Source organism: Heteronotia binoei, chromosome 18, assembly GCF_032191835.1.
Source record: "Heteronotia binoei isolate CCM8104 ecotype False Entrance Well chromosome 18, APGP_CSIRO_Hbin_v1, whole genome shotgun sequence".
Classification (NCBI taxonomy): domain Eukaryota; kingdom Metazoa; phylum Chordata; class Lepidosauria; order Squamata; family Gekkonidae; genus Heteronotia; species Heteronotia binoei.
Genome location: NC_083240.1, coordinates 8,099,757 through 8,113,023, shown reverse-complemented (window position 1 = coordinate 8,113,023; position 13,267 = coordinate 8,099,757). Strand labels below are relative to the sequence as shown.

Below are 13,267 nucleotides of genomic sequence, written 5' to 3'. Positions count from 1 at the left end.
AACGAGGCCTGGTTTCCTAAGGCAGTTTTTAAAAATTGGGGGCGACTGGCTACCTAACTGCTTGCAAATGTATGTAACCCAACATGATCTTTAAAGCTGTCTGGTTTGGGAAAAGCTTCACCGGGACTTTAAAATATCAATCTAATTTATACCCATTATATAGTTTAAAGCAGCCTCGGTTAGTCAGACTCAGGAAGCACCAAATGATATAAAATTCTAGACGTCTCAACCTCCCCACCTCCGGTCAGGGAAATCGAGTGCAAGATCAGAAGGAAGCAGAAAATGAAAAGAAATATAAATGAACCCTCCCCCCCCCCCTTTCAAATACTGCTTTTCAAACCCAGGAAAGCAACGGGAAAGGATATAGAATTGGTCATAGGGACGGAGCCTTCGTATTAGCTTTGGTTGCAATGATTTTTGTAAAGTTAACTAGAAAAGAGCAATAATAAAAACTACCGTAGTGGACGTTCTTCATTTCTTAAAAAAAAAAAAACGCCCCTGCCCCATTCGAGTTTGCACCCACACACATGCCCTTTACAACCTGCTCGGTATTACGGGTGGGAGAGAGGATTTAAGTATTTGTCCTATGCTGAGCATTAAACAGATTTTTTTTTTAAAAAAACAAAAAACCCAAACATATGGGCTGTCTGTTCAAAACCCTAACGGCAGCGTGAAGAAGGTTCCATGATGAATTGGAGGAGAGGGGAGATCAAGGCTTGTCCCAGCCTTTGCCCAAAGAAGCCGTCCATTTCAATAATCCAACTTCTTCTTAAAGAACAGCATTGCCAAAACAAACAAAAACATCAACAAAAATTGCATCCGTTTGCTTTTGCAAAAAAAGGGGGGGACGAGATTCCCCCCCGCCCCTGTACTTTAATCAAACTGGAAATGCCCGCGCGCGGGCTAACTCTCTCTCCACCACGACCACCCCAATCCTTCCAAGGCACAATTTGGAATCGCTGCATTCCTCCGGGTCTCTTGGGGACGGGACGGGGAGAGGTTGCACCGCAGATGCCCTTTCAGAGGGCTACCCAAGTTGCACGGCGCCCTATTTTGGAGGGAGGGGGCTTGTTGCTGCTGCCCTTCTATATCCCCCCCCCTCCCTCTGCATTCCCACTTAAGCCGTCTTTATCCCTCCCCTCCTAAATTGCTGGTTTCCACCAAAGCCTAGGATTATTTTTTATTTTTTTTATTTTCTCTCTCTCCCCTTTCCTTCTGGGAAGCTCGGCGCGTGACTGACAGCTCGCGGGGGCGTCCTCCAATCGCCGCGGCCGACGGGGTGAGTCCTGTCTCCCATTGGCTGGCGGGAGTGTGGGAAAGAATGTGGAGAAGGTTTCACACGAATTGGGAGCCGCCGGCGGCTATAAAGGCGCAGGGGGGTCCCTGAAGTCCGCCAGCAGCCAGCCAGCCGCGGCGGATGATCTGCAGCTGCAAAAAGGATCAAGCCAAGCCACCGCTGCGTCGCGCGTAGCGCTTCCTCGCCTCCTGCCCTCCCCGTGGCAGGCACCGACGCCCCTTCCCCCTGATGTGTGGCCAGCCAGGGCTCTAAGCCTGGGAGCCGACCCGAGAAGCCGCCGCCTGGGCTAACCCACATCGGATATATACGGTTTCCAACAGAAGCAGCCCACCGATCCAAGGTTTGGAGGCTTGCAGCGCGCTTCTTTCTTGCCTGCCCTCCCCAAATTTTTGCTTTTGCATTCCACTGCAAAGATGCCGGCTGATACCCTGGAAAAACCTACCGCCTCCCCCATCGCAGGGGCGCCGGCCAGCTCCAGCCAAACCCCCGATAAACCCAAGAGCGCCAGCGAACACAGAAAGGTAATGGAGGTGTGTGTGTGTGTGGAATTCTCCCTGCTTTGAGGTTGAGAAAAATGTACCCGCGGTTTTGCAGAGTGCATAAGTGTAATATTGCACAGTACATTGATGTAATGTTTTAACTGTGCCCCGAAGTGCGTGATTCTTGAATGTGCCTGTTTTATCTGAGTGAGATGTATTTGTGGATGCCTAGGAATGTTCACTCGGTTCACCTTAATCGTTTTATAACCAGACTTCTTTCACCTGGGTTTGAGGTTGGTTAGTGCAGGAGAAAAGAAAAGTGCTTGGTTCTTTGATGTGACTGTGCTTCTGGTATGCAAGAGCTCCTGGAAACTGCTGGCATCAGGAGGAGGATAAGAAAGGGGGCATAGAGACCGGTTGATAATGGGAAACCGGTGGATCGGCATGTTTTTTGGGGGGGGGAACAGCTCACTGTCTTCAATATTTAAAAGGAAGCAATAGCTTATTTAGCAAGGGGTAGATTGACAATGAATGTTGGTGGGAACGCATAGAAGGAGAAACATGGGGGAATTAGAATCCACGCGTAAGAGGACTGGAGGGAACCCACAGCTCTAAGAAATGTTCTATATTGTCCAGTGCAATGGCTTAAATAACCATGGTGCATTCCTCTAAAATTGGGTTTTTAAAAAAAAACCTACCGGAAACCCAATTCAAGAGCAGAGTCCTGAGGAGACCGAATGAACAGCGTGCTCAGTGTTCTTTCCTTTCTCTCCCCTCGCAGTCATCCAAACCCATCATGGAGAAGCGACGGCGTGCCAGGATCAATGAAAGTTTGGGCCAGCTCAAGACGCTTATCCTAGATGCCCTAAAGAAAGATGTAAGTTGAAGTGGAAGGCAGACTCAATTCGGAAGAGTCTGGAGGTGGTGGAATGCAGGGCCTAGCTTCATTAAACCCCCTGAGGTGTTTCAGTGGATTCTGGGGCATGCGTTGGCTGCGCCAGAACACCACCACCACCCCCCCCACTGTTTTGGCCTGAGAAAGCTAGATTAAGCCAGCCTTGCTTAAGGGGGTGGGGAGAGCAAGTTGATCTCACACTATTAGGTGAAGGTTTTGTGAACCTGGGGGATAAACTTCTCTGCTGTGTACTCATTCCCCTCCCCCTTTTGCTTTCTTCCACCAGAGCTCTAGGCACTCCAAGCTAGAGAAAGCTGATATCCTGGAAATGACAGTTAAACACCTGCGGAACCTTCAGCGAGCCCAAATGACAGGTGAGTGGCAGCCAGTCCCGTTCCTGGTAAGGGAGGAGCCCTATTAATTCCTGGAGCTTTTCTACAAAATCTCCCCATCTGGTTCCCCGTCCTTGCAACAACTATCCTGTGAAAAAGACTGAAAACTGCTGGCTGTTAGGTAGCCCTGCAGGACAGGAGTGTGGCTGCATGATAAAACATATGGTTTGCACAGAGAAGGTTCATCCTGAGATGTTTCTAGTTAAGGGATTTGAGGCAGCAAGGATTGGGAGAGACCTGTCTCTGCCTAGAAAGCCATTGCAGCGCTGGGCTTGAGAGAACAAGGACTTGATGCAGTATAAAGCGGTCCGCCCTTTTCTACGTTAAGAGATCTAGCACACTTGGCACTGCATCCTTCTTTCCAGTCGATCTCCCTGCGTGCCAGTCACCATCCTGGTGGCCAATTCCACAGCTAGGCTGAGAGAGCTCTTGGCTTGCCCAAGACCACCCATAAATGAGCTTCGTGACACAATAAGGATTGGAACTCGGGTTTCTCTGGTCCCAGCCCCCAGAAAAGGCTTGCCTGAGAAGCTTTGTGGCAGGAGTCAAATCTGAGTCTTGCGTAGCCAAGTATCGCTGCGGTATGCTGGCTGGCTACTCCCGCAACCACTAAGACCTTGGCGACACAAGCAATTGGGGGGAGGGGGCAATTCCAAGCCAGCATAAGGCATTCTGTCGATTTTTCCCCCCAAGTGGGGACATCCTTTAGGAAAGGAATTTGTCAGAGAGCTCCAGGGACTTTGAATTATTCCAGCCACTAATCCCTCTCCCTCCCCCTCTTCTCTCCCCTGCAGCCGCCCTGACAGCTGATCCCACCGTGCTGGGCAAGTACCGGGCCGGATTTAATGAGTGCATGAATGAAGTCACTCGTTTCCTCTCTACCTGCGAAGGGGTGAACACGGATGTCCGCAGCCGGCTGCTGAGCCACCTCTCGGCTTGTCTGGGTCAGATTGTGGCCATGAACTACCCGCCCCCACCGCCTCCTCAAGCCTCAAGTGGACAGCCCGCACATCTGGCTCAGCCTCTGCATGTCCAGTTGCCGGGTCCGGCCGCTGGAGCCGGAGGCATGCCGGTGTCCTGTAAACTGAACCCTGCTGAAACCTTGTCCCCAAAAGTCTATGGGGGTTTTCAGCTGGTGCCGGCAACGGATGGCCAGTTTGCTTTCCTCATTCCCAACCCGGCCTTCCCGCCTGGCACCGGGCCAGTGATACCGCTCTATGCCAATGCAAACATGCCAGTGTCTTCCGGCAGTTCGACAGCGACTCCTTCGGTGTCCCCAGTGCAAGGACTCACATCCTTTGGGGGGAGTTTAGCACCCGTGTCCCAGGCGGGAGGTGACCGGAGTGAATCCGTCTGGAGACCGTGGTGACCCCCTTTTAACTGCTCCCCTTCCCCGAGACCCTGAAAATATCTGAATTTGGTTCCGTTGTATGGAACCTGGATTTGTGTGTGTGTGGTTTTTTTTAATTTTAATTCTTTTGAAATTATTTATTCATTTCCAAAGGATGGGATTTTAGCTTGTATTTTTACTTCTTTTTTAAAAAATAAAATGTTGGTTATGTGACATACTTCTCTTAAAAAAGAAGAAAGTCTTAGTTTTGTATCAAATATTCCCACATACTATGCCAAAGCTTCTTTTTGTGAGTCTCTGTATGCCTGAGCTTTTTTTAAAAAAATGCTGGAAGGTGTTTGTACAAATAAAAACTTTCTTGATGAACTAGAAACAACAGTGTGTTATTTGATGGGGGGGGGGGAAACATAGTGGGATCAGACTTATATACTCACCTAGGGTGACTGGAAATTGTCTCCAGGAAATGAATTTTGGATATGATAAGAATGGGTTTCTTTTTGTAGCTGATATTTAAAAAATGACTTCCACTGGTATACATGAGCAAGCAGACTAGTACAATTTTTATAGGGGCTGTTAACTTTTGCTGGGTTTTGGGATACATCCACTGATTAGTTCCAGAATCATGGATAAATACTATGGAGGATCAAAATCACTGCCCTGTAAACATTATGCTATGTGGGCTGCCTTAACAAGGACTTGGCAGTATCCACAGCTCACTATTGTACCCTATTAAATAACATCACTAGCTTAAATAACAAACATAGCTCCTGCCCCCTAGACCTTTTTAACAGTGGTCTGCACTGTTACTATTAGCAGCTAAGTACTCCATGCTTCTAGAAGCTTCATCTGATTTTTGCAAATCAAGCCACTACTAAGAAGGAACAGGCTATCGGAGTCATTTGGCAATGCTGCTTATAAAGAATACAGTGGTGAGAAGAAACTAGTGTGCTCAGGGTGGGGTTGGGAGGATAGGAAATAGATACCCACGAGGTATGGCTTCACCCAGCCCTTAAAAATGCCTCCAGAAGAGTGTGCAATTAATGAAAATTAGTGTGTGGTTGAAGCTTTTAGACACTGAGGGGCGGAGGTCCTCAGGGTGTTCCTGAACAAAGATTATCTACCCTTGGAAAGATAATGGCTTAGGCAGAGTGAGACGCTGGTCGTCTCAGCTCTGTACTTTCCACTCAACAGTGGCTCTCCAAGTCCCTAGCAGAAAAAAAGTGGGGAGTTCTCTTCTGAACACCTGGAGATAATAGGGATTGGCAGGGGTCATTTTGTAGAAAAATAGGTTGTGGATTGTTATGCAGCTGCACCTACTATTCAATGGACAAGGTGGGAAGGAGGAGATGGAACTCTCAGAAAGGTTCAGGAGCTGAGCTCCTGTGAGTTCTCACTGAATCCAAGGCCTGGGGATTGGAACCCAGGACTTCGAGTGGGCAAAATATGTTCTTTACCACTAAGCTTCAGCCAGTCCCAAGAGGAATCTTTGAAACTGCCTTATTCCAAGACAGACCAGCCAGATAGCCTCTATTCTGGTTGGCAGTGGCTTCCAAGGACCCTGATGGGAGTAAACTCTTTCCCAACACCTAGTGCTCAAAGTCCTTTAACAGGAGATGCAGAAGAAGACTGAAACTGGGACCTTCAGCGTGAGACATGTAATCCTCTTCATACCTGCCACATCCCAGGGAGTTGATCTAGCCCCCAGCATAACGGGTCAGTAATCTATGGCCCATCTCGTGTGGGTCTCAGCAGCCTAATGGCTTTCTTTGAATCAAGACAGTGGCAAATCTCCCCATGTGTGAGTTGTTAGCAATACAATCTGGCAAGGTAAGCCAAAATCACCCCCGTCCTGATGCAACCTGTCTTGCCTAAGGACAAATTAACAAGTTTATTGCAGAGGCAAGGTTTGAACTCGAGCCCTACTGGTTCCCATTACCTCCGTCCTACGCTCTAACACTTCCCACTAATGTTAGTGGGGAAAAGGCATAACGTGTTTACCGATCTGATGGAACTTGATGGGCCTACTGTGCTTTGAGGGGGCAAAGGCATGTAAGCCACGGATCTAGGGTTCCCGACTCTAGTTTGGGAAATTCCTGGAGATTTGGGAGCACTGCCTAGGGAAAGTGGAGCCAGAGGAGGAGAGGGAACTATACGGGGCGTGATGCCACAAAGTCTGCCCTCTAAAGCTGCCATTTTCTCTAGGGGCACAGATCTCGGTAGTCTGGAGAGAAGCTGTAATTTAGAGAGATCTCCAGGCCTCACCTGGAGGTTGGCCACACGTCTGCCCCTATACCTCGTACTGTGTTTTCAAGCTGGTCTTCAGCTGACAAGTAAAATGCTGGAGGACCTCATGCAATCTGTTTGCCCACGCACAGTGTCCTCGGAGAGACTTCTCGCTGCTGTGATAAAACATTTTTTAAAAAAATTCTTGGGCCAGGGGTTGCTTTAGCAAAGAAAGAAAAGTTGTTGAGCAAGAAGCTGCACTTGCAAGATATTTTCCCCTAATGCTAATGCCGGATGTGCCTAGGTTGAAGGTTGAGGAAAAGGCATTCTCTGTACATGCACAAAGGCACACCACTATTTATTGACTGACTTTATCTTGTCTGTCTTTTCAGCTAGACACTGGTTACAAAGTGTCACACACACACACACCGCAACATAAAATACAAATGAACAAAGTTTGAGTCCAGTGGTACTTTTCAGACCAACAAGTTTAAATCTGGGTATAATTTTTCATGCGCATGCATACTTCTTCAGATACTGGAATATATCTGAAGAAGTGCGCATGCACACAAAAGCTTATACCCAGAATTAAACTTGGTTGGTCTTCAAGGAGCCACTGGACTCAAACGTTGTTCCTTCAGACCAACACGACTATCCACCTTAATCTATAAAACACAAATGTCCCCTAGACTAGTGTAAAAGCATTCTTTACCTAGCTGGATCCAGACATGTGGCACGCTGCTTCTCCCCCTATGTGGCCTCAGCAATGGCAGCTGCATGTTACTTCCTGTGGCCCAGGGCCGAAGACTGGCACTGGAAACTAGTCTGGGGACTAATCCTGGCATAACCCATACTTATGCCTACCTTCGTAGCTTGCAGGGAGTTGGCTGATTCAAGGTCAGCAACATTTCCCACAAATCCATCCTGGGGCTTTCAAACCTACCAGGAAGTCATACCCTCTGACCCAAAAGGCCTTGATCCAGATGCATGAGAAGAAGCAACGTTTGCTCTATGGGGAGTAAAAGCACTCTGCACCTGGAGACTGTCAACCTGACAGGGCTACAGCTCCACAACCAGCATCATCACATTAGGTGATGTTGGGCCAGTCACTTATCTCTTGCTCCTTTAATCTACTCCACAGGGTTGTTGTGAAGACAAAATGAGAGGGCTGTACTCTATGTATTCCCCTAAATTCCTTGGGAGGAGAGCAAAATAAAATATGGAGGATATTCGAGAAATGGCTGAATAAATCCTGCTTCTGCCTCCCGGCTAATTCAGCTCAACTTCAAGTCAAATGTATACCCACTTGCCCTGAGCCGGATAGGCCAGGCAAGCCCCATCTTGTTAGATTTTGGTAGCTAAGCAGGGGCGAACCTGGCAAGTACTTGGTTGGGAGACCTCCTTGGAATACCGGAGCCGGGAGGCAGGAGCAGGTTTTATTCAGCCACTTCTCTGAATATCCTCCAGGCTACCAGTCATTAGAAGTGGCCATGACTTCCAGGTGCACATGCACACAAAATACAAAAAAAAAGTATACGCACTTGATTGCTATAACCAAGGGATTGGAGAATCTTTCCTATTAGGAAAGGCTAAGGAAGGTGATGTGATAGAGTAGGTGTCAAACTCCTTTGTTATGAGGGCTGGATCTGACATAAATGAGACTTTGTTGGGCCAGGCCATGTCGGGCCGGGCCATGTGTGTACCTATTTGAGATTAGGTGGCAGAGATATAAACTTTATAAAGTACACAAACACAATTAAAGATTTGTTTAAAAAAACCCTTAAAACATTAGCACTTGTTGGTCTTAAAGATGTTTTCAGGGCAAAGGAAACTCTGGCTCTTTCCTTCCTTCACTGGGGACCAGGAGAGGAAGGCGCCTCAGCCAATAGAAGGAAGAGAGGCTTGGCTCAGTAGCTCTGCTGTGTGACTGAGAGAGCCCGGCAAGGCAAGCTGTTTCCCCCCCTCTTCCTCCCCAAGGGAGGAGCCTCAGCCAATGGAGAGGTTTTGCTCTGTAGCTCCTGTGTGATTGAGCAAGCCTTGGAAAGCAGAAGGAAGCAAGAGAGGGAGAAGGAAGCAAATGATAGCCAATTGCTCAGGGGCCTGATAGGAGCCCTCTGGGGGTCTGATTCAGCCCCCGGGCTGCATGTTTGACACCCGTGTTAGAGGATTAAAACTGATGCATGGATGTGGAGAGAACAGAGAGAACTTTTTTCTTCCTCTCTCAAAATCATTACAACTTGCATGCGGCCGAGGTTAGGGTTGCCGACTGCCTGGAAAAATAAATGCTCTGCCCCTTCAATAAAAGATTTGACAGGGATGTTATTTACCCCCCATGCCATGAGTAGCTCCTTCTCTCAATTTCCACACAAGGGTTCTTTTAAAGGGGCAGAGCACTTTTCTCCCAGGCTAGTTGGCAACTCTACCCTAGGATGCTGATAGGCAATAGATTCAGGAACAGACAAAAGGATGTGTCATTAACTTCAACAGGATGCGTCATTAACTCGAAGAACTCACTGCCATAAAATGTAGCTACGTCTATTTGCTTAAAGAGCTTTCAAGCGGGATAAGACAAAATCATGAAGAATAAGGTCTATCATCGACGGCTAACTAAGACCTCCACATTATTTATTCACTGGTTTGTTTAGGCACCCCTGAATTTCATTTTGGGCAGGAACGACAACGCTCCCTCGAAGCTGCGGAGTCTTGTGAGCAAAAATTCTACCTTTGTGAGCTACTGGCATTAAAATTGCGACCTACTGCATAAATTAGTTGGCTCTGGGGTCATTTTTCTTGAGCCAAGACAAAAACATGTTCGCTGGAGGCTAAAGAACTGTGAGCTAGCTCCCACTAACTCAGCTTAGAGGGAACGCTGAACAACAGCCATCTGCCAGGGGAACTTTTGGCATCTCATCTATGTCAGTTCGTGACTCTGGGCCTTTGGGGATATTCAGTTAACCACTCTGGGAAAGAGGACAGTAGTAGGCTAGAAGGACCTCTGACCTGCTCCAGCACATGCTCTTAACATTTTATGGGAAGAAGACATGCACCCTTTCGCTCTCCTGTTCCCATCATTTCTTGTGTAAGGACCCAGGCGAAGGGGCAAGGGTATGGTTCTCCTCCCGTCTTGTAGGAAGGCCAGCAGAGAAGAGCCCCAGCCCTTTTGTGGTGAAGGGTAATTAAAAGGTATAAAAGGTCTCATTGGGTATGCAGCGGGCTCTTTTGCGAGGCCAAGAGCCTATTGAGATGCCTGGGAATGGAGAGCAGAAGGGTTAAATGTGCCTCTTTTCCTGATTCCACCCGCCCCCTCCCATCCAAGCCCCCTTCTCATTGACAGGGAGAGATGGACTCTCATACTCAATGGCGTTGTAAATTCAATCGCCTGCCCTCACAATGCCTACCTCATAAAAGAGAATAATTCAGGCCTGTTTCTTTTTCTCCTCTCTCTTTCTCCGACTCCCCCCCCCCCTCCCCGCCTCTTCATCCTTGGTGGAAAGGACAGTTTTGCCACCCATTCTGACTCACTTGCAGAGAGACGCACACCACAGCGTGTGAATCCCAGCCCAAAGGGAAGCAACTGCAGCCAGCGTTTCACTGCAGAGGAATGAACGGTTTCAAAATCCGCACCTGTGAAATGGCCAGAAGACAAAGGGGCAGCAGACGTGGCCCCTGCCCACAGGGAATAGCTGGGTCAGGTGGCAGAGGTTATGCGCCACTGATAGAAATCTGTGATATTTTTGAGAAATCTGGTTTTACCATGCGCTTCTTCCAAGGGGCTGAGTAAACGTGCTTAATTTAACCCTTTTCTCTTTCTTTTAATGCACACGACAGTCCTGTGAGACATTAAGACAAGGAGAGCAGCAGGCCCAAAGTCACCCAGTGAGCCTTGCGACTAAGTCTGGATTTGATGCTGGGCCTCATCCAGTCCTTGCCAGGCACTGTAAAGATTGCAGTGACCACACAGACATTACCACAGCTCTAGAGCTACATGTCCAGTACATGATAAGTGCTAACACTTGAGTGTGTGTGTATGTATGTGTGTATACATATACATATATATACATATACATACATACATATATATATACATACATACATATACATATATATATATATATATATATATATATATATATATATATATATATATATATATATATATATACATACACACACACACACACACACACACACACACACACACATATATGCCTCAGATTCAGCAGGAGCTCACAGGAACGCAGCTCCTGAACCTTTCTGAGGGTTCCCCTTCTTCCTCCCCACCTACCTTGTCCATTGAATAGGAGGTGCAGCTGCATAACAATCCCTGGATTAGGAGAGCAGGCAGCCAGCCAGTCACGAGGAGCTTTGCCACGCCCCCAGCTGCCCTCATTAACGCCCCCAGCTGCCCTCATTAGCCCACGCCACCCTTTCTCCACTTATGTGACTTTGGGTGGCAGGTGGCTTGCTGGCCTTTTGACTTGGGGGCGGGGGAGCGGCCCAGGAGAGCAAGGCCTGGTTGGGCTAGTTGGATCTCTAACCAGCCTAAGCAGGCCTCGCTTGCCCAGGGCTCTCCTTTCTTGCATCAGGTTGCTTTTGGCTGGGGGGGGGGCAGCATATGCTAATGAGCTCTGACACCTATTGTTTTACAAAATGACCCCTGTATGTGTATGTGTGTTTCTAGTGTGCGTTTGCACCTGGAAGCCGTGTCAACCTCTGGTGAATGACTAGAGAGGTGATTGAATAGAGCCTGCCGCTGCCTTTTATCTGGGTATTTCAAGGAAGTCTCCCAAGTACTCAGGGCTTTGTTTTTGGCAGAAAAAGCCCAGCAGGAACTCCTTTGCATATTAGGCCACACCCCCTAACATCAAGTCAGCCGGAACGGAGTTCCTGTGCATTCCTGCTCGGAAAAAGCCCTGCAAGTACTAACCACAGTCGACTCTGCTTAGCTTCCAAGATCTGACAAGATCGGGCTTGCCAGGGTATCTAGGTCAGGAAGCACTTAAACATATTTTGCATGCATTATCTCCATCATCCTTACAACATCCTTGTAAGGTAGATCAGTATGATCATTTCCCATTTTGAAGATGGGAGACTGCCAACACCATTCTCAGAATCGTACTCAGATGTATTCAGTGGGGCTACTCCCCAGAAAATGTTCTTAGGATTCCACTGTGCGACTGAGAAATAATGGCTGGCCTAACCTCAGGTCAACTAGTAAGTTCATAGCTGAGGCAAGATTCAAATCAAAGACTTCCTGGTTTGCAGCACAGCCGCCCAGTCACACCACAATGCCAGCTCTCAGCCCAGTTAGGAGGCAGTTAGTCTGACACAGAAGGGGAATTTTTTGTTCTTAAGCCACAATGAAATGCCCAGGAACTGTACAGAAGCACGCAGCACAGCTTATATCAAAAGCTACCACTCTTGGGGTAGAAGTAAAAGCATCTTGAATCTTTTTTCCTTAAAATCTGTAATTAATTCCTTGTATAGTAACACAGCAGAACCGAAATAAACAAGTTCAGTTCTAATCAGTATACTGCTTTTTAAAAAAGACCTGATTGACATTGATTTCGCACATCTAGACAGACTCAGTTGCTTAGGGTTCTTATTGCTAAAAGGAAAGACTAAATTTCTGTCAGCCACGGATACAGGCAAGAAGAAAAAAGTCATCAGTATGTTTAGTGAGCCAGTATGGAGAGCTAGGTTGGTGTAGTGGTTCAGTGCGCAGACTCTTATCTGGGAGAAGCGGGTTTGATTCCCCACTCCTCCACTTGCACCTGCTAGCATGGCCTTGGGTCAGCCATAGCTCTGGCAGAGGTTGTCCTTGAAAGGGCAGCTGCTGGGAGAGCCCTCTCCAGCCCCACCCACCTCACAGGGTGTCTGTTGTGGGGGAGGAAGGTAAAGGAGATTGTGAGCCGCTCTGAGACTCTTCAGAGTGGAGGGCAGGATATAAATCCAATATCATCTTCTTCTTGTACATCAAAACTGAACAGCAAGAAAAAGGGAGCCAGCAAACACATCTGCAGAGCAGTGACAGGAGCGTATGCGCCTTCAATTTAGCTCCACTTATTAATGGAGAGAGAGAAAGACTAACTCTGCAATTAAAGCTCTGCGTTGATTGTACAATCCTTCATTTGTTGGCAGCCCTACATTTGGGGTGTATGCAAATAAATGAAGTGAATTTCATATGTCTGACACGATGACTTTTGTAACGCTGGCATCATCTTCCTTAAGATTGCTCTCAGAAGGGCAAAGTAACTGGGTGGCTGTCAGAGTAAGGGAAAAGTCCAAGGTGATGCATAAACCTGGCAAGAGGCAACAGTAATGACAACTATCGTTAATGGAGGAGAAAGGTCGTTTGAGGCACTAGCTAGGTCTCTGCCACCACTCAAGTCCAAAGTATGGTATTGTGTCACTCTTGCAGAGCAATCCTAAACATTTCTACTCAGAAGTAAATTCCATTGAGCCCAATGGTGTTCACTTCCTAGAAACTATGCCTTATAACGATGCACAATATGCCCTATAGAATATTTTGCCACAGGTGCTGGCTGTCAATCCCTCATAAAAGTCACAGCTGACTTATGGGAAGCAACTCCATAGGACAGGGGTGTCAAACTTGCGGCCCGGGGGCCG

General features: G+C 47.7%; 1 protein-coding gene across 1 annotated transcript; it reads left to right on the top strand.

Moving 5' to 3' along the window:
• Positions 1-1,205: 1,205 nt before the first annotated feature.
• HES4 (hes family bHLH transcription factor 4) lies at positions 1,206-4,787 on the top strand. Its single transcript, XM_060259215.1, has 4 exons — positions 1,206-1,818; positions 2,558-2,653; positions 2,958-3,045; positions 3,858-4,787. The coding sequence occupies exons 1-4, from the start codon at positions 1,711-1,713 to the stop codon at positions 4,430-4,432; spliced, it is 867 nt and encodes a 288-aa protein (XP_060115198.1). The 5' UTR covers positions 1,206-1,710; the 3' UTR covers positions 4,433-4,787.
• The last annotated feature ends 8,480 nt before the right edge of the window (positions 4,788-13,267 follow it).